At 50.2% G+C, this 22,718-nt stretch overlaps 1 protein-coding gene across 6 annotated transcripts in view; it reads right to left on the reverse strand.

Annotated features, from left to right (window-relative positions):
• The window catches only part of Slc2a9 (solute carrier family 2 member 9), a 136,185-nt gene that overhangs the window by 68,076 nt on the left and 45,391 nt on the right, over positions 1–22,718 (reverse strand). For all 6 annotated transcript variants that reach the window (XM_040292664.2, XM_078021035.1, XM_005318964.5 and 3 more), the window contains 2 exons: positions 15,247–15,371; positions 12,022–12,167 (listed from right to left, as the gene is read on the reverse strand). In XM_040292664.2, the coding sequence (XP_040148598.2) occupies positions 12,022–12,167; positions 15,247–15,371 (271 nt within the window). The remainder of the gene's footprint in view (positions 1–12,021; positions 12,168–15,246; positions 15,372–22,718) is intronic.

Here is a 22,718-nt window from a genome sequence, read left to right on the forward strand (position 1 = left end):
TAAGCCGTTGTCTCCTAGACTGCAAGGTGGACGCATCTTCTCTAGAAAGTTTTCCACCGCCCTCTTGCGTTATGTTAGGGCCCTTCCCAGGGTCCTTCCGCTCATGGGTTTCCCTGTGGCCCGTGGGTCACATCACCCCGGCCTCTGCTGTCGGAGCTGACACCTGGCTCTCTGGCGGCGAGTGCCTTGCAGGCAGGGGCTTTGCCTGACTCATGCCCTGGGGTCCGGGGCACTGTGGGAACGCAGTGAATCCCGTGGAAGGAGTCGATCATATGCTATGGCTGGAGGAGGCAGAGGTGATGGACGCAGGCCACCTGCAGAGGCTCCAGGTGAGGAGGTCTGAATGTAGGGGCACTTGGTGGGGCAGGAGGGGAGAGGACACATGAGACCAGGGAGCCTTGGAGGGCCAGCACGAAGCAGGAAGCAGGAGCAGCCAGGATGAGAAGAGGTGGCCTGCAGGGTCCCTGCTGGGGAAGAGCTGGGGGTCCCTCCCTAGAAGCTGCTGGCCAAGCCTGCACTGCGCCCAGGCCTCAGGCCTCCCTGGCTCCCACATGGCCACACTATCTATGCCCATTAGGCCTCTCTTGCCACCCTGCCTCCTTCCTGCCCCGTTCTGTTTCACAGGACTCGTGTGTTTGTCTCTAACCGTGTCTTCCACTAAGACGCAAGGCCAGTGAGGGGAGGAATTCTAACTAACCAGGCTCACTCCTGGCTAGAACCTAGACCAGTGCCAGGCACACAGTAGTGCTCAATAAATGCTTGTTCAATGAATATGTGGATAATGAATGGATAAATTTGTCCAAGTCACAGGCTGAGGCTTGTGCCCACTGCAGGGTGCCTGGTCCCAGGCCAGATTCCGACCTAGCACCCCACACCACACATGCAAGGCCGGGAAGCCCCTGGGCTCACTTGTCCTAACAAGTACACCCCATAAAGTACGGTCCTGGGCTGACTTTGGTTATAGACAGAGCGATTATGAGCAAGGTCTGGGCGAGACAGGCTGAATCCTGGCTTCTGGTGTCTGAGCACCTAGCCTTGGGCAAGTTCTCCAACCTTCAGCAAAATGGGCATGATTCCAGAATCCCCCCACCCTGGTAGCATCATTGTGCAGTGTGGAGACTGCCCGAGGCGATGCTGCTGGTGAAGACCTAGCACAGACCTGACAGGAAGCAAGCCCTCTGCAGACAGAGGAGGGACCCAGTACCCACTCGTCCAGTAGCATCTGGTCCTGTCTTCAGGGCTGTGAGAGGTCAGGAGAGGTGAACTGGATCCTCCTGCTCTCACAGAGAGAAGCCCAAGGAGGCAGCAGCCGGACTGTGAGATGCCAGGCACCGTCAGGTCGCACGAGCCGACACACCTTAATATCGCCCACCCAGACGCTGATCGTGGTCTGTGTTGATGCAGGAACGCTCAGAGGAGAAAGGATTGGGTTCTGAGGCTGTGGCCTAATCGGTCTGTGTTAGTTTGAGTGGACAGCTGGGTGGCAACTGCAGACAGGTGGGGAGTGACTAGAAGGCCACATGTTCCCTGCGGCTCTCTCCCTCCCTCTCTGCGTCCTGACCCCACCCCCACCGTGAGCTGAGCAGCTCTCTCCTGCCGCTGCCCTTCGGCCTTGGTGCTCCACCTCACTTGGGGCCAGAGCGAGGCATGGCTGACCTGGACTGAAACTCAAACCAAGAGCCAGGCTCAGCTCTTCCTCCTGAGGTCGTTCATGTCAGGTGTTGAGGTCATAGAGACGCAGAGTGACTGACACATGGCCCCAGGCCACTAACCACTCTGGACAAGTCTCCCCACAAGTCTCCATCTTCTGACTCCCTCCCGCCCGGGCAGAGGGGAGAGTGGGTGGAGATGGAGTGCTGACGGCCAGCCTGGCACTGGGCAAGCACTTTGAGAATTTCTTCCTCCCACTGCGCCCACTTCCTGTTTTCCTTAACTGTCATGAGCCTGTTCTAGGAGTGACAGGCATTCAGAGGAGCCAAGTGACTTGCGCAAGACAGTCAGGCAGCTCAAAGACGGGGTGGACAGAGCTCCCACCTCTGCAGGTACCTGGGTCCTGTCACCGGTAGCACAGGTACCCCTGCCTGGGTGGGAGGGACAGCAGGAGATGGCTCATCAGGGCGTCCATAAGCAGCAGGGAAACCATTGCCAAGACAGAGAGAGGCCACATGTGGTGCGGGGGACAGGGCTGGGCTCAGAGGAGCGATGCTGGGGGTGCAGGCCTCCCGGGAAGTTGTGCAGCCCACCCCGAGTCACCCCCTTCCAGCCTCCACTGGAGGCCACCTACTCAAAGGGCAGCTGAGCTAATCGCTTCCCTAGAGGCTGCCTCACAGATAACCCAGCAAAGTTCAGACAAGCTTCAAAGACGTTCTTTAAAATTCCAGCTGACACGCCTTCAAGAGCCATTAAATCTCTCTCTGTTTCCCTCCCACCTTCCTTGCTTGCAGACAGAGACAGCAGTTGAACTGACCAAGGGGCTGAAGTGCCCCTGCCCCGGGAGGTATCGGCACAGCAATAGCCATCAAGTCAGAGACTCAGCAGGCCTCCCTTGATCCACAGAAGGCTGGAGGTCAGGAGAGGTGACCGGCCCAAGTCTTAGCACTCCAGGCACTTGGTGGCCTGAACTTTGACCATGCACATCTCTGCAGGTGAACGTGGGGGTCTCTGTGTTCTCAGAAGCAAAGAATCTTTAGCAAAATCTCGGGTCAGGCCAGGTGTGGTGGCACATGCTTATATTCCCAATGACTTGGGAGGCCGAGGCAGGAGGATTGGAAGTTCAAGGTCAGCCTCAGCAATTTAGTGAGACTCTGACTCAAAATAAAGAATAAAAAGGACTAGGGGTGTAGCTCAGTGGTAAAGTGCCCTTGGGTTCAGTCCCAGGGTCTTCATAATTCCAAGGTTAAGAGAATCGTGTGCTTCCATCCTCATTGGGAGGCCAGCTCACGGTTGCAGTTGGATGGATGAGGAAGAGGTCTCATCTTTGTATCTGACCTAGGCCCCTGGTCAAGAGCAACAGGTGAATGAGGACTTGATTAAGAGGCAAAGGGGTCTCCTCCGGGGAACACTGAGGTGGGAGCAGCTAATTCTGGTGGCTGTCAGGAGAGGAGCCATCTCCAGAGGGCCCCAAGGAGTCTGATAAGAATGCAGATTCCTGGGAACCACCCCTAAGGTTTAAGCTCAGGCCTGGAGTGGGCGAGAAGCCTGGTTCACAATTCCCAGGTGATTCCAAGGTGACGCCTCTGGCTTCATGGTCTGTGAGACGGAGGGTAAGGAAGCAAGAAGCACACAGGAGTGACTGGCCTCAGAGGCCTGGCTTGTCACCCCCTGGGAAGTCTAGACCTTGTCCCGGGGAGCCGGCGATGCACGTGGACTGAACGTGGACAGGATACCTGGCTATCGTTTTTACAAAACTGCAGCTGAGAGCCGATTAAAGCCAAGGTGGGGGGCCCCTGGGTAATGGGAAGCTTTCGCCATCACTGTGTCCTCTGGATCTCAGAGATCTGACTCCGCAGGAAGGGGCCCAGCGGGGAGGGAATCCACCCCCTCTGGAAAGTTCCTTGGCTGGTGGTGAAGATGTGCCGCCCTGGAGCAGCCTGAAGTCCCTGCACACCTGGGCCATATCCCCCTGCAGCCATGAGTGAGGCCTCTTGACACCAGCCCGGCTGCCCAGCAGGTGGCAGCACTTTGCCCAGGAGAGCATTTGCTTCCTACCCTTAGGGAGGAGGATGAACTGCAGTGGACACAGCAAGACTGCAGGACTCACTGCCCCCAAAGAGGAGAGTCAGAACCCAGAACCTCTTTAAAGGACCTTGTCTTAGTATTGGCATTAGGAATGCGGGGGGGGGGCTTTATCCTATTCCCTCCAAAGGCAATTCTCTGCACGACTGCTCCCTGCCCATCTGACCCTTTACTCCAGCCACAGAAAGCACCTGGGTCAAGCCACAAATGAGATGCTTCAGGGGGAAGGGTGTGATTGCCAAGGTCAGTTGTGAGAAGGCTGCTGTGCTGCTGGGGCTTCAAACAACTCTCATTGGGATGAACACGTTTCTAGTATTCTTGACAAGAGTCAAAAGTTCCTCTCTTCCTGGGTTCGAATGAGGTCTGGAGTCGAAAAGCTCACAGAAGACAAGTGCCTCACGTCTTCATCCATTGAGACAAACGAGACGGAACAGGACTTTTTCCTGACTTCCTACACAGGGCCCTAACCACTGGGCAGCCCGCCAGTTCCCCATGGAGTCAGGCCTTGCCCCAGTACAGAGAAATCACTGGCTGGGAACCGAGGAAGCCCATTTCCCACTGCCGCCCTGCTGCACCACTCGGGTAAGCAGTGAAGCTCCTCGAGTCTGAGCTTTTGATCTGCAAAACAGAAATTAGCAATACTCACTCCTGGGTATCGCTACTTGAATGAAAGGAGATGGTGGCCAACATCGGTTCTGCACCAGCTCCAGGCGCTGTTCCAAGGACCTGGTGCACATTTCTTTTTTAACCCTTATAGAGTCCCCACTAAAGAGGTGTCACCATTAATCCCGCTATACAGGCAAGGACCCAGGCTCAGAGAAGCTTAGCGGCCTATTCAAGGACCCACGGCGAGTGGTGGGAAGGCCAGGATGCAGAGCCAGCCTGTCAGGGGCAGGGGCAGGGGCAGCACAGAGCCGTGTGGGACCTTCCTGTGGGAGTTCACTCTTCCAGGACATAGCCACACAATGTCACCCCTTCTTAATCTCATGGGAAACGTTCAGGTCTGAGCACCTTTCTGCTTTGTGGATCAACAATGGTGACTGCTGAAACCATCGTATTGTGATGCCAGGTCTGCATTTTATCATGAGCCAGAAAGAGCCGGCACCTGCAGGCAAACCGGGACCCGGTCCCCGAAGAGGAATTTATGGATCACTTTGTCTTTATGAGAAAAACAAAGGTGAAAATGAGTGACCACAACAGAACAGCAGGTGTGACATTGAGGACACTCTAAAGGTGGAATCGCAATGACAGAGTGTTCAAGAAACTGTCACTGAGAATGTGGCCCATCAAAACTTCTGGACCACTGAAAGTCCGTATTTAAAAAGGACAAATAGTATTGACAAAGCAGAACTAGTAACACTGGACAGCACTGGAATGGGTATTTCAAAGAGTTTGGTTTTTCAGGAAACAAAATTATAGGTAACCCTTTGGAAATTTTATATAAAAAAGGAAGAAAAATCACATTAAATTAAATCAAGGAAAGGCATCTAAAAACAGAAATTAAAATAGAAATAGACATTAAAATCCACATAGCTGAATGCTAATGCATTGGAAAATTTTAGTGATATATACAACTCCATTGAGAAGATGGAAAATAACAAAATTGACTCAAAAAAGGAAAAAAAAATAAATTGTTAATTAAGGAAAAAAACTGATAAAGATCTTCAAAGAACTTCTCTCCAAAGGAAGACTGGCTGAGACAGTTTTAAGAGGGAGGTCTTTTGATGATCCAAGTGTGGGTTAAACATTAAACAGGGGCTGGGGCTGGGCTCAGTGGTAGAGCACTGGCCTAGCATGTGTGAGGCACTGGGTTCGATCCTCAGCATCTCATAAAGCTAAATAAATAAATAAATAAAATAAAGGCATGCTGTCCATCTACAACTATGTTTTTTTTAAAAAAAAACTCATATATGTAAGCACATTCACTCTAAATAAGATATTAATGAACCAAATTTGACAATATATAAAAAGAAGAGTCAGACTGGGGACGTAGCTCGGAGCTTGCCTAGCAGGTGCTGGTCCCAGGTTTGATCTCTAGCACCACAAAGAAAGAAAAAAGGAGTCTACCATGACCAGGAAGATATATTCCAGGAGGTTGTGAGGACAGTGTCATGAAAGGCACTTTGATGATATAACACCCAATAATTAGTTACCAGATAACAAAAAAGTATTAATAGTTTATTAAATATCAGAAAACATATTACTCATTGCTGATGGTCTGTAAGAACTAAGATGAGACAGATAATTCCTTGTCCAAATAATTGTCAGTTTCAAATAATAAAAGATCACAATAATGAAACACAACAGGTATTGCCAACAAATCAGGAAAAATGCCAACGATGCTAATCATCATTGATATTCTCCTAAGCAATTCAATGAGACCTGACTATCAGTAAAAAGAAATGAGATGTGTGAGATGTGTGGCAAAGAGGAGAAAATGATCACTCTTGAAGATGCTGTCAACAATCACTATTTGACTTGTCTAGGGAAGCAAAGACTATTAGAAAGTACAGAGAATTCCAGATTCATATATGTCAGTCAATGGCTCTCCCATAGTTTGTTAATAACCAGTTAGAAAAAAATGATGAAAAAGGAAATTCCAACAGCAGCAACAAAATAGAGAACATCTTAAGAGAATCACGGTTTCTATTTCCTTAGTTAAAAATCAGCAGCAGCCAGGCGCCGAGGACATACTGTAACCCCAGTGACTTGGGAGGCTGAGGCAGGAGAATTGCAAGTTTGAGGTCAGCCTCAGCAAATTAGTCAAAGGCCATAAATAACCTAACTAGACACTATTCTAAAATTTTAAAAAATATTAATTTTTTGTTTTAATTAGTTTTACATTGACAGTAGAATGCATGTATGTACTTTGATATATCATACATAGATGGAGCATAATTTCTCATTTTTCTGAGTGCACATATTGCAGAATCATATTAGTCATGCAGTCACATATATACATACAGTAATAATGTCTGTTTCATTCTTCTATCTTTCCTATTCCCCGATCCCTTCCCCACCCCTCCTGTCACTTCCCTCTACCTATTCTAAGGTAACGCTATTCTTCTCTAGTGCTACCTCCCCAACCTTATTGTGAATTATCCAAACGTCCATCAAATAAAGAACAATGGAACAAATTACAGGACCCCATAGAATAACTATTTTATAATTATTAACATTATCATGGTAAATAATTATAATATCCCACAAAAAGCTAGAAATGGAATGAATCAAATTGTGTGAGATCATAGAAAAATTAATGAAAATAAATTTTAAGAACTGTTAAGATGATCACCCAGAGATGGTGAGATATAGAAGTTTTAATTTTTTCACTTTCCAAACTCTTTCATATTGCACACAATAGGTGTGGATTCATCCTAGTCATAAAAATCAAACCCTCAATGGAATTTCAATGACTTTGCTTCCTTGCTATATAGTGCTTCTTTTGGTACTGGGAATTGAACCAGTCGATTGGTTACACTTAACCACTGAGCCACATCCCCAGCTCTGCTCTTTCCATATTTTATTTTGAGACTGGGTCTCCCTGAGTTGCTTGGGCCTCAGTAGGTGGCTGAGGTTGGCTTTGAACTTGTGATCTTCCTGTCTCAGCCTCTGACCTGCTGGGATTACAGGCATGCGCCACCATGCCCAGCCCTTTTTATAATTTCTAAATGTTCTGAAATGAGCACAAACTCTTCTACACGGGAACAATAGGGACCGAGTTGGGTGTGAAGTCCACACAGCAGCAATTGGCTCTGAGCTTCGCTTTGCCTTTCCCCCGGCACTGCATCTGAATGGGTGTCCCTAGCATATGTGACCATTTCTGACCCACATTGTTCCCATCTCTCTTCTCATAGGTCTGCCTACGACTATCATAAATTCCTTTATTTTCATTTTTGCAAGATAAATAGCTATTTAATGCGTTTTTAAAAATATCCTTTGGAAGCATGAAGTGTCACATCGATGTCCATCCACCACCTGTCTCACAGTGCCTCTGAGCACATTCTGACTGCAGCCAGAGTCCACCCTGCTCCCAGCTCCTCTTTTGAGCACCACCTTCTCCCCACTTCCTGTAGCCTTCATGGTTCAAAGCAGCTGCCTGCACGGAAGCACAGCTTTTCTATTTTTTAATTTTTTTCCAAAGCTTAGCTGTCTCAGTTTTTGAAGGTAAATGACAAACATGATTGAAATACAGAAGGTGAAATTCTGACACCCAGCTGAATAACTGTGGCTCTCACTTGGCTGGAACATTGTAAATCCCCAAAGAGATAAATGAAAAATTTCCACCTGATGTTCCTGCTTGGACCAGAAGCCCAATAGCCACCTCCCAAGATCATGAAATAAACAAATAAAAAGGGCTTCTAATGGGTTGCTCACACAGCCTCCTCCCAGAGTCAAGCCCGTCTGGAAATTCCAATCTGATGGGGAAGAGACAGCCTGCAGGGACCAGGGACCTTTCAGTGTAAGGCTTCTCTGCTGGTGGAGGTCAGAGGGCAGGCATGGGCAGCTGTGCCTGACCAGCAACGTGCCAATGAGCCCTGGGGTTCCAGGGAGAGTCCCCCACCTGGGAATCTAGGTTCCTGGTCCAGCTCTGCCTCTCAGGCTGCTCATGTGAGTGAACTTGTCCTCTTGGTCCCTGCAAAGCTGCTCCTGTTCTTCCCCGGCCCCTGTCTTGTGTCTGTCCCCTCTGTTCTACCTGAAGAGGGGTCAGGTGCAGGGACAGTGCCCTTGACTTTGCCTCCCCAGGACACAACAGCCCATCACCCACCAACCTCACTCAACCTGTCCACCTGCTCTTATCCTGGCTCCTGGCAGCTCATGGCTGATCAGCAGAAGCCCTCGGGTCTTGGGTGAGAGCCAATCTTCTCCCTGCTGCAGCCCAAGAGCATTTCTAAGCATGTTTATCTTCTTATTTCTGTGAAGAAGGCCACTGAAAGTTGGGTAGGGGTTGTGTTGCACCTGTATGTTGCTTTGGATAGCACGAATAGGTTAACAGTATTAATTCTTCCAATCCGTGATTGCGAGTGACCTTCCCATGTATGTATGTTTTAAACAAATCTAAAATTCACACAGAACCACAAAAGACCCTGAACAGCCAAAGCAATTCTGAGGAGGAAAAAAAAGTTGGAGGCATCACATTCCCTGATTTAAAATTATATTACACAGTGTTAGTAATCAAAGGAGCATAAAAACAGATGCACCAGTCAATGGAGCACCTAAGAGACTCCAGAAATAAACTTCAACAAACATACAGAAAATTAAATTTTGCGAAGCTTGCTGAAAAGACAAAATAGAAAAGAACAGTCTCTTCAATAAATGGCGCTGGGAAAACTGAATATCCATATGCAAAAAAAAAAAAGAAAAAAGAAAGGAATAAAGAAACTGGACTCTTTTATTATATACAACATCAACTCAAAATGGATAAAAGACCTAAACATAAGACTTGACATCATAAAACTCCTAAAAGAGAACATAGAGAAAAAAGCCACTTGACATTGACCTTGCCAATAATTTTTTGGATACTGCCCCAAAAGCTCAGGCTATAAAAGCGCAATGTAAATAATGGGGCTACATCAAACTACCCAGCAAAGGAAGCAACTAGTAAAATGAAATGGCAGACTGTGGGCTAGTATCAAGATATATTAAAAAATCCACACAACTCAACAGCAGAAAAACAAATAACCAGTTTTAAAAATGGAAAAGAACCTGGACAGATGTTTGTTCAATGAAGACACAACACGGGCCAATGGGTATATGGAAAGATGCCCAGCAGCACTTGGGGTCAGGGAAATGCCAATCAAAACCACAATGAGCTGGTACCTCACAGCTACGGGGATGGCTCTCATCAAGACAGAGGTAGGGGTGGGCCAGCCCTTGGTGGGAGGGGAGAGTGATGCAGCCCTTGTGGAAAATGGCATGAGGAGCCTCCAGATGTTAAAAATAGAACTATCCTGTGACCGTGCAGTCACTCTTCTGGGAACACCCAAGGAGACAGAATCACCACACCATATGGATGCCTGCACTCAGGGTCACTGCCGTGTCACACAGCCAGGATGTGGGACAGCAGAAGTGCCTCTGGGTGGAAGAATGAATAAAGAATGAATATGACTACTGTGCAGCCTTGGGAAAGAAGTAGATCTTGCCATCGGCCACAACATGCATGAACCTGAGGATGTTATACTAGAACTCAGCCAGGATCAGAAAGAAAAATCCTGCCTGATCTTACATGAGGACCAAAAAAAATTTATCTTTAAATCAAATACTCATCCATAGAAAATAAAATAGAGGTCACCAGGAGGGGCATCAGAGACAAGTGGGACTGGGAGCATTTCCCCAAGCACTCAGGCCTCTGAAGCCTTCTTCTGTGCTTTTTACCAGAAAGGTGTGGCCCTCCTGTCCCAGGGATCTGACCCACCCACTCTCCAAGGCACCTCCCTCTCCCTCTTCTCTCCTGCATCCTCTCCCCCTCTCCTCTCCCTCTCCTCCTCTCCTCCTTTCCCTTCCTTCACCACTATGCCCTGGTCCTCTGGTTTTTCTGCCTCTCAATTAGAGTCTGGGAACTCCCCTAACTGTTCCCCCAGCTCAACACCCACTTCTGTCCCTCTCTCCACAGCTCTGGCCCAGACAAGTCCTAGTCATCACTCACAGGAAAACCATCCCTGACCTCGTGCAGGCACCTCTGCCTCCCATCACCTGGTGCCCACTGGCCACTGCCTTCCTGTGAGCTGCCCAGGGCAGGGTGGCTCTGCCCACCACTCCAGCAGCGGCAGCCCCACACCTGGTGCATATTGTAAGTACCTGTGAGTGGGCGGATAAACCCACCGCCTCTGGGCTCCTGCACACATGTCAGCATGGCTGCTCTACTACAGGGGCAGCTTGCAGAAGCAAACAGAAATCATGTCGCAGGAGAAGCCCATGCACGAGGTGTTCTGAGGACATACTGAACGGTTACTATTTGCCAGCGATACTTTCCCAGAGGAAGTAATTCTTGAGCAGAGCTCAGGGACTTAGGACATGCCATCATGCCTGCTATTGAGGAGGACACAGAATCAAAGAGCCAGGCAACAGTGCACTCCATGCCGAGCCCACTGACTAAGACTGTTTCCACTGCTTGCCTCCCCCCGCTAGAATTCAGCAGCGCAGGAGCCAAGGTCTTCAAGCACCCGCAACATGCACTGGACACATGCTGGGCTCTCCACCATAATGAGCGTGTCCCCCCCTCCCCCGCCACACATCCTGACCCCTCCCTCCTTCCCTCATCTTCATCAATACCCAGGCAGCAAGCCCTGCTTCCTCCCTGGTTACCACTGGTTCCTCCCTGTCCCCGGGGCCCCAGCCCACCTTCATCGCCTAGAGCAGCAGCAGGGACCTCTGCCAAGCCTCTGGCATCCCTGCTCCCCCTCCCCACTGTGGCCTGTGCTTCCCCATCACCACCCAGAGCCCCCTTCCAGTGTGAATCTGGCCATGTCATCCCCTGCTCTAGGGCCACCTGCGCTCCCTGTTCCCCTGTTGAAGTTGGCTGGGCCCAGTGAGCAGGTCCCTCCTCCCTCCTCAGCCCCCAAGCCCTCCCAGTTGTTTCCTGAGGGCTCTGTCCCATCTTGGGGCCTTCTCTGTGATTCCCTTTCTCCAGAGGGTCTTCTCCCACCCTCCCCCACTGCTGGCCTAGCTCCTGCTCACCCTGGGGGGCCCACTTTTGAGGACAGCCTCTGGGAAGCGGAAGTTCACCCCACCCCTCCCCGACCTGGATGAGCCCTTCTCTTTTGCTGAGACCACACTGCAAGAACACTGTTGAGCTGGAATTCGAATCCCATCTCCTGTTCACCAAACAGCAAGCCAAACCAGAAGATTGCAAGATTACTTATTTAGGAAAAAGAAAAAAAAACCGCAAGAGTGAAATACAGTTAACTAACATCTTGGAAGGGGCCCAAATCATATTAAATGAAAACAGCAAGTTGCAAAGCAATGTGTATGGCATGACTCTATGGAATAAGCCACAACAAACCGTGGATGTTTATGTAGGTTTTCAAAGCACAGAAGACACCCATGAAAGGCAAATTGAGCTGCTGGCAACAGTCACTGGGTAGGTGGATCTGAACATCCTGTACGGTTTGAATTTGTCGAATTTGTGTTCTTTATGTCTTAAAAATACGAAGGGACACACAACCACTTCTCTCCAATACCAAGTAAAAGGCTTGACCACTCAGGATGGGGCTCGTGGGGATGAGCTCCTGGAGCAAGGACTCACAGTGAGAGGAAGTGGCGGGGTTGGCCAGAAGCCACACTCACCTTTCCCAGCAGCTCAGGCAGGCCCAGCAGCTGCCCAGTGAACACCCCAATGCAGATGAAGATGGCGGTCACCTGCCCCAGAGAGCCGCGGATCTCTTTGGGTGAGATCTCGTTGAGGTACATGGGGAGCACACTGAGGGAGATGCCTGAGGAGGAAGCACACAGATGTCAGAAAGTGGGGTTCCCTGGGGCGGGCACTCTTGTCCCAGCCCCTCGCTAGCCTCTGCTCTGCTCATGATGATAGACAACCTTGGAGCCAAAGCATCATTCCTAGCCTGCTGTACGAATTGTAAGGCTTCCTTGGGCACTCCATCCTTTCCCCGATAGGGCATGGCTGGGAGGTGCATTTCATGGGAGAGGATACAGCTGATAGTGGTGGTGTTGGTGGAGGTGGTAGTGTTGCTAATGATAATGGTGGGGATGTTAATGGTGGTAGTGTTGGTGGAGGTGGTGATGATGTTGGCGGTGGTAGTGTTGGTGATGGAAGTAATGATGGTGGTGGTGCTAATGATAATGGTGGAGATGATGATGATGGTGTTGGTATCGGTGGAGGTGATGGTGGTGGTGATGGTGGTAGTAGAGGTGATTATGATGTTGGTGGTGGTAGTGGTGGTGGAGGTGATGATAGTGGTGGGGATGATGGTGGTAGTGATGATGGTGGTAACAATGATGATAATAATCAACACATATAGTGCTTACCATTAGTTGAGGTCCCACCCATCTCTCTGCATCTATTAACTTATTTGCTTTTCCTATAACCTTCTGAAGTAAATATACTATTATCTCTATTGTAAAGATGAGGAAACTGAGGCATAGATATTGAGTAACTTTCCTAATCACCAAGTGGCATCTAGAGATGACCAAAGATGTTGTCTTGTCCCAAGAGTCCCAATAGCTCCCTGGCTCTGGAGCCTAAGCTTTTCCCACCAGCTTGAATTGCCTCTTTATTTAAGTTATGGGGCTTGGTTACAGCGGATATGGGTAGACCTATTTTACAGAATAGGTCACCCACATATGACCTCAGTGCCTGTGAAGTACATTTATATGTCAGAGGCCTATCAGATAGGTGTCAGGTAAAAAGTCATAGCTATAAAAATAATTTACAAAAATACTGCACACACCTGTTAATAAAAATGAGGCCTTGCTGGTTTCAAGGCCTTGTGTCCCTATGCCGGGCGGGGCTATTCTGAAGGCCCCGTGTGTGCCTAAACTGGTAGCAGTGCTCCCACAGGTGCATTCCTGACCTTAGCCCACGGGGTGCATGTTCTGGAGCCATGGCATGTTCTGGAGGTCCTGGTTGGAAGCAGCAGGACCCTGGGGCAAGGGGCTGTGAGCTTCTCTTAGCCTCAGTTTCCCGTCCCCAAGGTGGAAGGGGATAAGGGTTGAGTTTAAGTTTTGCGGGATTTCTGTGAGAGTTCAGATATGCTCTGCACCTCCTCTTTCCAAAATGCTATGCAAATTAAGACTGTCAGCACTTGCTACTATTGTCTAATTTTTTACCAGTTTGAGAGAATATCAAAAATTTCTTTCCAGCTTTGGCTTCCCATTGCCTCTAGCATAGCTCCTGACCAGTAAGTGTGCTCCAAGAGGAGCTGGGTTCACTCCCTTGTTGGTATCCAAGGAAGCCCTTCCTAAGGGGCGGGGGGACCAGGAAAGTGAATGCATGACCTGGATATCAATGATAAATTCAGAATCTCCTCCACTGCATCTTAGTCTAGGACAGACCACTTAAAACAGCTTGAAAAGCCAAGAGACAGCAATTATTTGGAAAGTCACAAAATCGGCCAGATGAAATTTGAACTTTGACCCAAAACATGTATGTTAGGAGCAACTGGCCTCCTAGTAAAAAGCTGGCTCCCCGTGCACTTAGCACCTGGTGCTCGGTGGGCGGGGCAACAGGGGAAAACGTGCTGTGATGGGTCTGGATCCCAGCGTTGCAGTTTCCTCATTGGGTGGACTGAACCCCTTTCTCAGGCTCAGCTTACTCATCTGCAAGATGGGGTGAGGACCCTCACTTCCTCCTGCTGTGGTGGGAAGGAAATGACAGCCCATGAGGCTCCCGGCTCACGTGGGCCACCTGAGTATCTTGTTACCTTCCTTGCCCTGGTACTCCTCCTGCTCACTGGGCAAAATGCTCATCAACTCCCCAAAGCAGTGAGGGAGTGAGAGAGTCAGAATGGAAGAGGCAGCGAGGGTCATGGCGGAGGGCGTGGGCTGACTTCCTAGCTCCTCCGTGAGGCTGGGACAGTGATGTCATTGCCTTGTACGGGGGCTGTGCACACTCTGGATAAGTGTGAGATGCTTGGCAGAGCGCTGACATACATCAAGCTGTCAATACATGGTGACTGTTCTTGCTTGTCAATTGTGAAATGTCACTGGGATGGGAGAGAGCCGAGGCTAGGCAGTGGTGGAGGAGGTGGGCTGTATGAGAAGCTCATCCCAGTTTGCCCAGTACCGTCCATCCCAGGAAACTTCAGTCCTGGACACTCCAGGATGGCTGGTCAGTCTGGATCCTGGGTGCTGAACCAAGCATCCCCACACCTGAATAGCCTCTCCTGGCGTCTGACCCCATCCCTGGCTGCCCTCCAGGTTCCCTGGTGCAGGGCTTCACTCACACTCTGCATCACTCTGCCCTGGGTATTGGCCTCACCCTGGGTTCATTCTGGTCTCTGCTCGTGCTTCCTCCCCGACTGGCCCTTATAGAGTAGCCCATGCCACCCCTGCCCCCTCGCTTTCTTCCTAGGATGTGTACATCTGCTTCTTTTCTGTCCACCCCTTGCAATGTGAGTTGCAGGGCAAGAGTCTTCTGGATGGCTGTGTCTCGGCCCGAGGACACGAGGCAGAGCAGGAGCCCTAGAAGTGCTGGGTGACTAGTGAGTCAGGCAGACGGGAAGCACGGGCCTCGCGGAAGCTCCCTGGGAACCCAGATTTCCTTGGAACATGGATCTCATGAGGGAGGTGACAAAGGAGGATATGAAGTGCTGAAGACCTCCAGCTGGGCGGGCTGACGGGGTCTGCCAGCCGGAGGTTCTCAGGTGCTAGGGCATTGTGAACAGTGTTTCATGACACTGGACTTTCTCCCTGTGCAGAGTTCCAGCATCCTTGGTCCTGCCAAGTCATTACCCATCAGGAGCCCCAGTCTGTGACAGCCCCAAACACTGCCGGCAGTTTCAGACACCTCCTAGGAACGTGTCACTGCCCCCATCCACCTCACAGGGGTCTCACCTCCATCCACACCCATGATGAAGCGTCCCACTATGAGCATTTCAAAGGCTTCAGCCTGGAGGGCAAAGGCCATCAGCAGGGCAGCAGAGATGGCAAACCCGTTGTTGACCAGCAAGGTGTTCTTCCTGGAAGGAAAAGGGGTTTGATGAGGACCCACTATGAGGCATGTCAAGGACCCATCCATCCTCAAAGCAGAAAGATGGGCAGAGTAGGACAGGCACCGTGGGAGGAGCATCAGGACCTGCCTGAGAGTCAGGACCTGCCCCACCACTTGAGCTGTGAGACCTTCCTTCCTTCTGGGTTCACCTCGGGCTCAACTAGGTCATTTCCAAAGCTCCGACAGCCCTGGCCCCTGGGAATCCCCTGTTGTGGGATTTTATTTTATCAGTTCGAAGCCTTTTGTATAAGATTTCAGGGAATAAGATCCCTCTTATGATCCATAAGTCAGGGTGCCAGGCAGGGGTGCCAAACCCGCTCTAGTTGTTTTATATTTTTTAATATTTTTTTAGGTGTAGTTGGACACAATGCCTTTATTTTATTTATTTATTTTATGTGGGGCTGAGGATCGAACCCAAGGCCTCACACGTGCTAGGCCAGCGCTCTACCGCTGAGCCCCAGCCCCAGCCCCACGCTCTAGTTATTTTAATGGAGAGAATTTAACACAGGGAATTGATTAAGCAAATATGGGGTACGGTGAGATCTCAAAAGGGGGACCTCTGAGGATGGATGCTGCCCACGTCCTACTGATAACTTGAGGTTTTGAAAGAGAGGCCCTGGAGGGCCACTCAGAGCTTGGGCATGGGTACTGCCCGCGGGTACTGCTTCCTGGAGAGGAACTCTGAGCACAGTTCCGAGGTGTGAACAAAAGCTGGAAGCTGTAACAACTGCCACGGGCATTATTGGGAATGGTGGAAAATTCAGGCAAACAAAGCTGAGCAAGTCTTCTCTCCTCCTCCAGGGCTCCTACGCACAAAGAACAAATGGAGATGGGGGTACAGGTTCCGGCCCCAGCCTGCTGAGCAAGCCGAGCAGAGCAGGGTATGTGGAGTGGACAGCAGCTCCATAAGGAACATGGTGCCTGCTTCTCTGCTTGGCTCCTTCCTCTTCTGCCTCCCTCTCCCACCTGCCATCCCATCTCTGCCTTTCCTTCCTCCCTCTCTTTCCCTACCTTCCTTCCTCCCCACCTCCACCCCCTCCATGGTGCATACATAACACTACTTCTTACCCCCATGCATCTTGGACTTGATGAACTGCAGAACAAGGTGTCCCCTAGAACAAGGCCAGGTGAATTCCCATGGCAATAATCAGTATTAAATGCCATGTATGGGGACTGTGATGGCTGTTTTACTAGCGTATCCTAAGACCTCGAGACCTGGATTCCTGCACCAGTTCTACCTTTCAGGATGTGGGAATTTTTGCTCAGTTTTTTCTCCTCACTTGCAAAAAGATCATAACTGCTCACATTTATGGAACTCTGGCTATATGACAGACCCTGTTCTAAGCACTTTCCATGAGCTTCATCTAATCCTCAAAATGTCCCAGTGACAGTTACTGTTTTTTTGGTGGGGGCGGGTAACTGGGGATTGAACTCGGGGGCACTCAACCACTGAGCCACATCCCCAGCCCCATTTTGTATTTTATTTAGAGACAGGGTCTCACTGAGTTGCTTAGCACCTCGCTTTTGCTGGGGTTGGCTTTGAACTCACAATCCTCCTGTCTCAGCCTCCTGAGCTGCTGGGATTGCAGGCGTGCTCTACAGCACCTGGCTGAGGTAGTTATTCTTGTTATCCCCATTTTGTGGACATGTTAACTAGGGCACTGGCCTAGTTTTAGTTTTAGTCATGCCATTAACAAGTCAAGGAGCTGGAGAAACGACTCAGCTCTCACAGCTTGTTTCTCTCTCTAAAGACTCAGTGAGCCAGGTGTGGTGGCACTTGCTTATAATCCCAGAGAGTGGGGAGGCTGAGGCTGGGGGATCCCAAGTTCAAGGCCAGCTTCAACAACTTTGTAAGAACCTGTCTCAAAATTAAAAAAAAAAAAAAAATTTAAAGGCTAGTGCTGTAGCTTGTGGTAGAGCACTGGCCTAGCATGCACAGGGTCTGGGCTAGGTCGCCAGTACTGAAAAAGTAAAACAAAGAAACCGCTGGACTCCATGAGGCTTGTTTGGTGAGTTGTGAGAAGCCAGGGGCTTGGAAGGAGACTCGTAATTACTTTTAGGAGTTAGGTCTCTTGATTCCACACCAGAGCCTGCCCGGCTTACCTGACTTATCCCACTTATCTGTCTCAAACTTTCCATTAAATTTTCTCCCCCTTTTACATCTTCCTAAAGAATCCCCTAGTCACTGACTTTTGTGGCTCCATGATTATGTACCACGATTGCTCATGACAACATCCTCTGTAGTAGCAGTGACATAAACAACCTAAGTGTCCTGTTAGGGGACTGTTTAAATAAATTGCAACACCTCCCCCTAGTGGGGCGTTCAGAGAGGGACCTTTCCAGGTTGAGATGTGGAAAGACCCCAAGGTACAAGCGCCAGAGGTGAAGAAATTTGTGTAAACATGCAACAATGCGTGTGGAAAAGCTGTGTGTGTGTGTGTCTCTGTCTGTGTGTGTGTGTCTGTCTGTCTGTAGACTAGGTACAAAAAGCTGGAAAAGACGCACACAAACTGGAAATGCTGGGTGCCTTCTGGGTGGGGAATGGAGTGACCGGAGGGCAGAGTGGAAAGGGACCCTTAACTTTACATCCATTGGGTCTTTTCCAAAGTGGAGCCATACATTTTAACAGTGAGATGTCCTCCTGCTGTTCAGAATGACATGCAATTAAAAACCTAGGAGCTGTTCATTTCTGGAATTTTCCATTTAATATTCAGTTGACTGCAGGTAGCTGAAGCTGTGGGAGGAGAAACCACACAAGGGAGACCACTGCACACAGCTGCCATCTGCCCTCCCTCCCTTTCCCTGCCTCTGGAACTCTGTGACCTCCCAGCTCCAGGCAGGATTGGCCAGTGAGAGCCTCCTGTCAGGGCTGGGAGGGGAGGAGCAGGGTCTCCCTCCCTCTCTGCCCACAGCAGCAGGCCTCACTCCTCTGGCCACCAGCCCTCTCCCTGTGGTCCCAGCGGGGTGGCTCTGGCCTTTGAACCCCAATAAATGCTGCCTGTCCATTTTGACTCCATCCCAGGGGTGGAAGGAGCTTGACTGTAAAACATCAAAGACAAAGAGCCAAACCATTCTCCCTGCAGCTCCCACCTAGGGTCCGCTCCGCCCCACGAGGCCTCCCAGGACACATCCCTGCTGTGCAGGGTCTAGATCAAATGAGTCTGTGAGATGCTCTGCCAGGCTCTCAGGTGGCACAGTTGCTCCCTGCTCTACAGACGGCGAGGAAGAAAAGGCTTCGTTAGGAACCACACCCAGCCCTCTGCAGCCAACGACACCTGGCTCTGGATGACATGAACATGACCCTGAACACACCATTAGCCTCCGGGTGGCTGTGCAGCCTGGATGCTCATCAGATTCTCCAAAGGCACTTGATGTACAGTCACGTCATTCAGTGACAGAGATACATCTTAGAAACGCCTTGTTAGGCAATTTCATCCATGTGTGGACAGCCTGCAGCGTGCTTAACGTACCTAAGTGACCACCATGTTACTTCACGAGAATCCTGACCGAGGCATCATCGTGTGATATGTGACTGTAAACAGATTCTTAGAGAATCTCACTCCTCGGTACAGACTTGTGCAAGGCCTCCATGATACCAGAAAAGTCGTGGCGTCCGCACAGATTATCCCACTTAATCTACCACCTGCAGCTTTCTGTGCTAAGGATGTCTTCACAGAAGAGGAAGCAAAGGCCATTATCAGATGACAGCCTCAAATCCAGCAGCCCGCCTGCCAGCAATGAGCTCTGGCAGAAGTCCTGTGGGTGTCCTTGGGGTGGGGTCTCCCTGCTTTGCCCCACTAGACTCACTCCACCTCTGCTCAGTGGCCCTACACACACACCTCCGCGTTGCCTCTCTGTCCTCATCCCTGCCTGACCCTCTGCTCCATTTTAGAGGGAGACTTGCTATCAATTGTGAGCTTCCTGCTGCTCTTTCCAGGCTGCTCCTGGATCAGCTCATCCCTACCCCCACTCAGAGATGCCATTCCTGTAGCGCCATCAGCAACATCTGCTCTGACAGAGCCCATCTCTGGCTTTGTCTTCCGCTCACGGCCTCTGGCTGCATTGCCAGGCTGGATGGCCCCTCTTGGTGGAAACATGGTCTTCTCCAGACGCCTGGGTCCCCTCCCCTGCTTTCTCCCTTCTCCTGGGCTGGTTCCCACTCATCTCCTGCCCCTTGACCATGGAGTGTCCCCAAGCTCGAGCTCATCTCTCTCGTTTGCACTCCCTCCCTAGAAGGTGTCACCCAGTCTCATATGGAATGTCATCTTAATGGATGACAATCCCCAGCTCTCTGGCCTGGACTCACCTCTCGCTTCACACTTGCATATTTAACAGTTTCTAGATCTGTCCTCTGGGATGCCTCGTGGCATCTCACACTGACCATCAAAAACCCAACTCTCGGCTCTCACTACCAAGGACCCCGACGCCATGCACTGCCCCTCTCCACCGTCCACCCCGTCTGAGTAACTCAGCCCATCTTCCCCATGATGTAAGCCAACAAGCGGACTCACACTTGCTGTTTCCTTCACTGCCCACATCCAATCCATCACTGCCTCCAAATCACGTCCCAAATCAAACCACCCCTCTCATTTCCAGTCCCATGTTGTGGCAGGGTGGGGGCCATGTCACTGCAGACCACTGCAGTGGCCCCAGATGGCTCTGCTTCCACTCTTGCCCTACTGTCATTCACTGTCCACAGAGCAGCCCTGTGATCCTTTCAAAGCATGTGCTGACGTCCATCCCTGGTTTAAAGCCACCTGGTCCCTGCTCGGTGAACTTAGACTCCACACCAGGGCCCTTGACCCTGCCTGAGATGGCCTTTGCCGCGGGCTCTCTCTCACTGCTCACCCTCAGGCTCGCTCTCACTGCTCTGAGCTCCTGAGCCTCCATGATCCCTCGGGCATGCCAGGCTGGTCCCCGACTCCTGGTCCTTGTCCTTGCTGTCTCCTCTCGGGTACTACTGTCCCTTCTGCTTGGTGCATGACTGACTTATCTCATTAGTCTCAGTTCACAGGTCACCTCTGGATGCCCCACCAACCGCAGCCCATCCGCCCCATCCTCAACCCTGCTCTTTTCTCCCCATTCTCAACACCTGAGAAATTACACTGTATATTTCTGTGTTTTCATGTTTGCTGCCCATTTCTCCCACTTGTATGTAAGCAACTTGAGAGCAGAAATTTTTGTCTTGTCACTGAAGACCCTGCCACTGAGTCCCTTTCTGTGCCTGCAGGGGTCCCATACATACCTGTTGCATAACTAAGACGATAGATTCTAGGAGCCAGGCCAGGCTGGGCCAGGCTTCCTTCATGTGACCCAGCTTTGGTCTGTCCTAAGTCTCAGTCCAACTTCTAGTTCTGAGCAAAGGAAATATGGGGTTCTCCCCAGTCTGCCTCCAAATAATGTCCCTTCTTGACTCACTCCATCACCTACTGATTCAGTGACTTACACTCTCTTAGTGTTGGTGTCTTTAACTATAAAATTTATCACAATTCCTATCCCACAGGCTCCCATGAGAATTAGATGATTTATGTGGAATTCTTTGGATGGTGCCTGGATCTTGTTTGGATTCTCAAGAAATTAAAAAATAAATAAAAGCAATAATGATAACTGCCAAACACTGAGGGCTTACTGTGGGCCAGGCACAGTTTTAGGAACTTTATACTCATTGTGTAAAGTTACCCTCCGAGGAGGTTCTTGTCACTCCATTCACATTGAAGGACACAGATCTGGAAGAACCTCAAGTCAAGGTCACACACTATTGACCTACTAGCCCAGTAGCCATGATGCTCCACTACCTGCAGGGTGGCCGCCATATTCACTCATAACCACTCATTCTTTCAAAAATCATTCACTCATTCAGCTTGGACTGGGCGCTGGACACCATCCAGGGCTGGCATTCAACAACGAACGTGACAAAGTCCCTGACTTTGTGCTTTGCCCAATAAATGAGTGAAAAATACAGCAAGGTGGATGGTGGTGGATGCTGTGGAGACAACTAAAGCAGAGAGCGTGGTGTGACTCCTACAGGGTGGACCAGGAGGGAGTGCCCGAGGAGGTGACACCTGGGCACCAACATGAAGAAGGAGAATCAATGAGCCGCATGGATATCTGGGAGCAGCACTCAAGGCAGAGATGCAGAGAGCCAAGCAGGGCCCTTCCAGTATGGAGTCCACCATGGAGTCCATCATGGAGTCCTGTATGGCTGGAGGAATGGAGGACGAGAGAGCAAGCAGCAGAAGGTGAACAGGGGAGCAGAGTGGCCAAGGGGCTCCTGAAAGGGTTTTTATGCTGCCATGAAGATGAGGTCTCCACCCCGGGTCCGGCAGGCAGCCCCTGCGAGACCCCCGGGAGAGGAATGATGGGTCCTGACTTACATTTTAACAAGACGCATAGTCTCCCCGTGTGGCTCATGCACCTGGGGGGCAGGTGTGGAAACAGGAGGCCTGCTTGGGGACACCATGCTGCTTTGGACCAGGTGGGTGGCAATGGAGGTAGGTTGAAGTGGTGAGACCCTGGGTGTTTTGAGGATGAAACAGCTGGGATTTGTTCATGGATTGCACAAAGGTAGAGAGAAAGAGAGGAGCCAAGAATGTCACCCAGGGCACTGGCTTGAGCTCTTGCAGCAGCCACCAGGGTGTCTTTGGTCTATGCAGGGAAGCTTCAGAGTCTGACTTGACCCACTTGCTAGTGAGACTGGGCACCCTCTGAGCAAGTCCATCATATTGATACATTACTTCCCCAAATAACCCCCAGCCTGACAGCTTCCCAGGAGGATGGAAACCTTATTTGCAAATATTTCAAAGCTGACTCACTGGGGTGCAGGGATGGGGACTTTAATTATGTATTTCCATTTTTTCCCCCAAAGATGAACTCAAAAACAGAAGCCAAGGAGATCGATTCTCAGAGAAGGACACAGGACCCCCTGGAACTCCAAACAGGACCCTGATTCATTACTTTGAGCTCTGCCAGGAGTAGAGAATCTTCCCTGTGAGACTCAGAAGACCATCAGCTCTCAGGCAGACAATCTCAAGAGACTGGAGAGCAGGTTGCCTGAGACGATGCCCAGCAGAACTGGGGACACTCAGCTCAGACCAAGGAAGGTCAGAGAAAGCCTGAGAGCTGCTGCCTTCTACATCATGTTTTTTTTTTGACACACAGGCAGGGATCAGTTAGTGTAAGACACAAGGAATACGATTTCAGCCTGAATTTGGAATGTCCTTTTCACCAAGCTCCTGTGAAACCAGGGAATGCTGGAAATACCGGCTGCCTTCACATTTCTTCTACAAATTCTTTTTATTTTTTATTTTTTTTTAGT

This window comes from Ictidomys tridecemlineatus, chromosome 9 (genome assembly GCF_052094955.1).
Source record: "Ictidomys tridecemlineatus isolate mIctTri1 chromosome 9, mIctTri1.hap1, whole genome shotgun sequence".
Lineage (NCBI taxonomy): Eukaryota > Metazoa > Chordata > Mammalia > Rodentia > Sciuridae > Ictidomys > Ictidomys tridecemlineatus.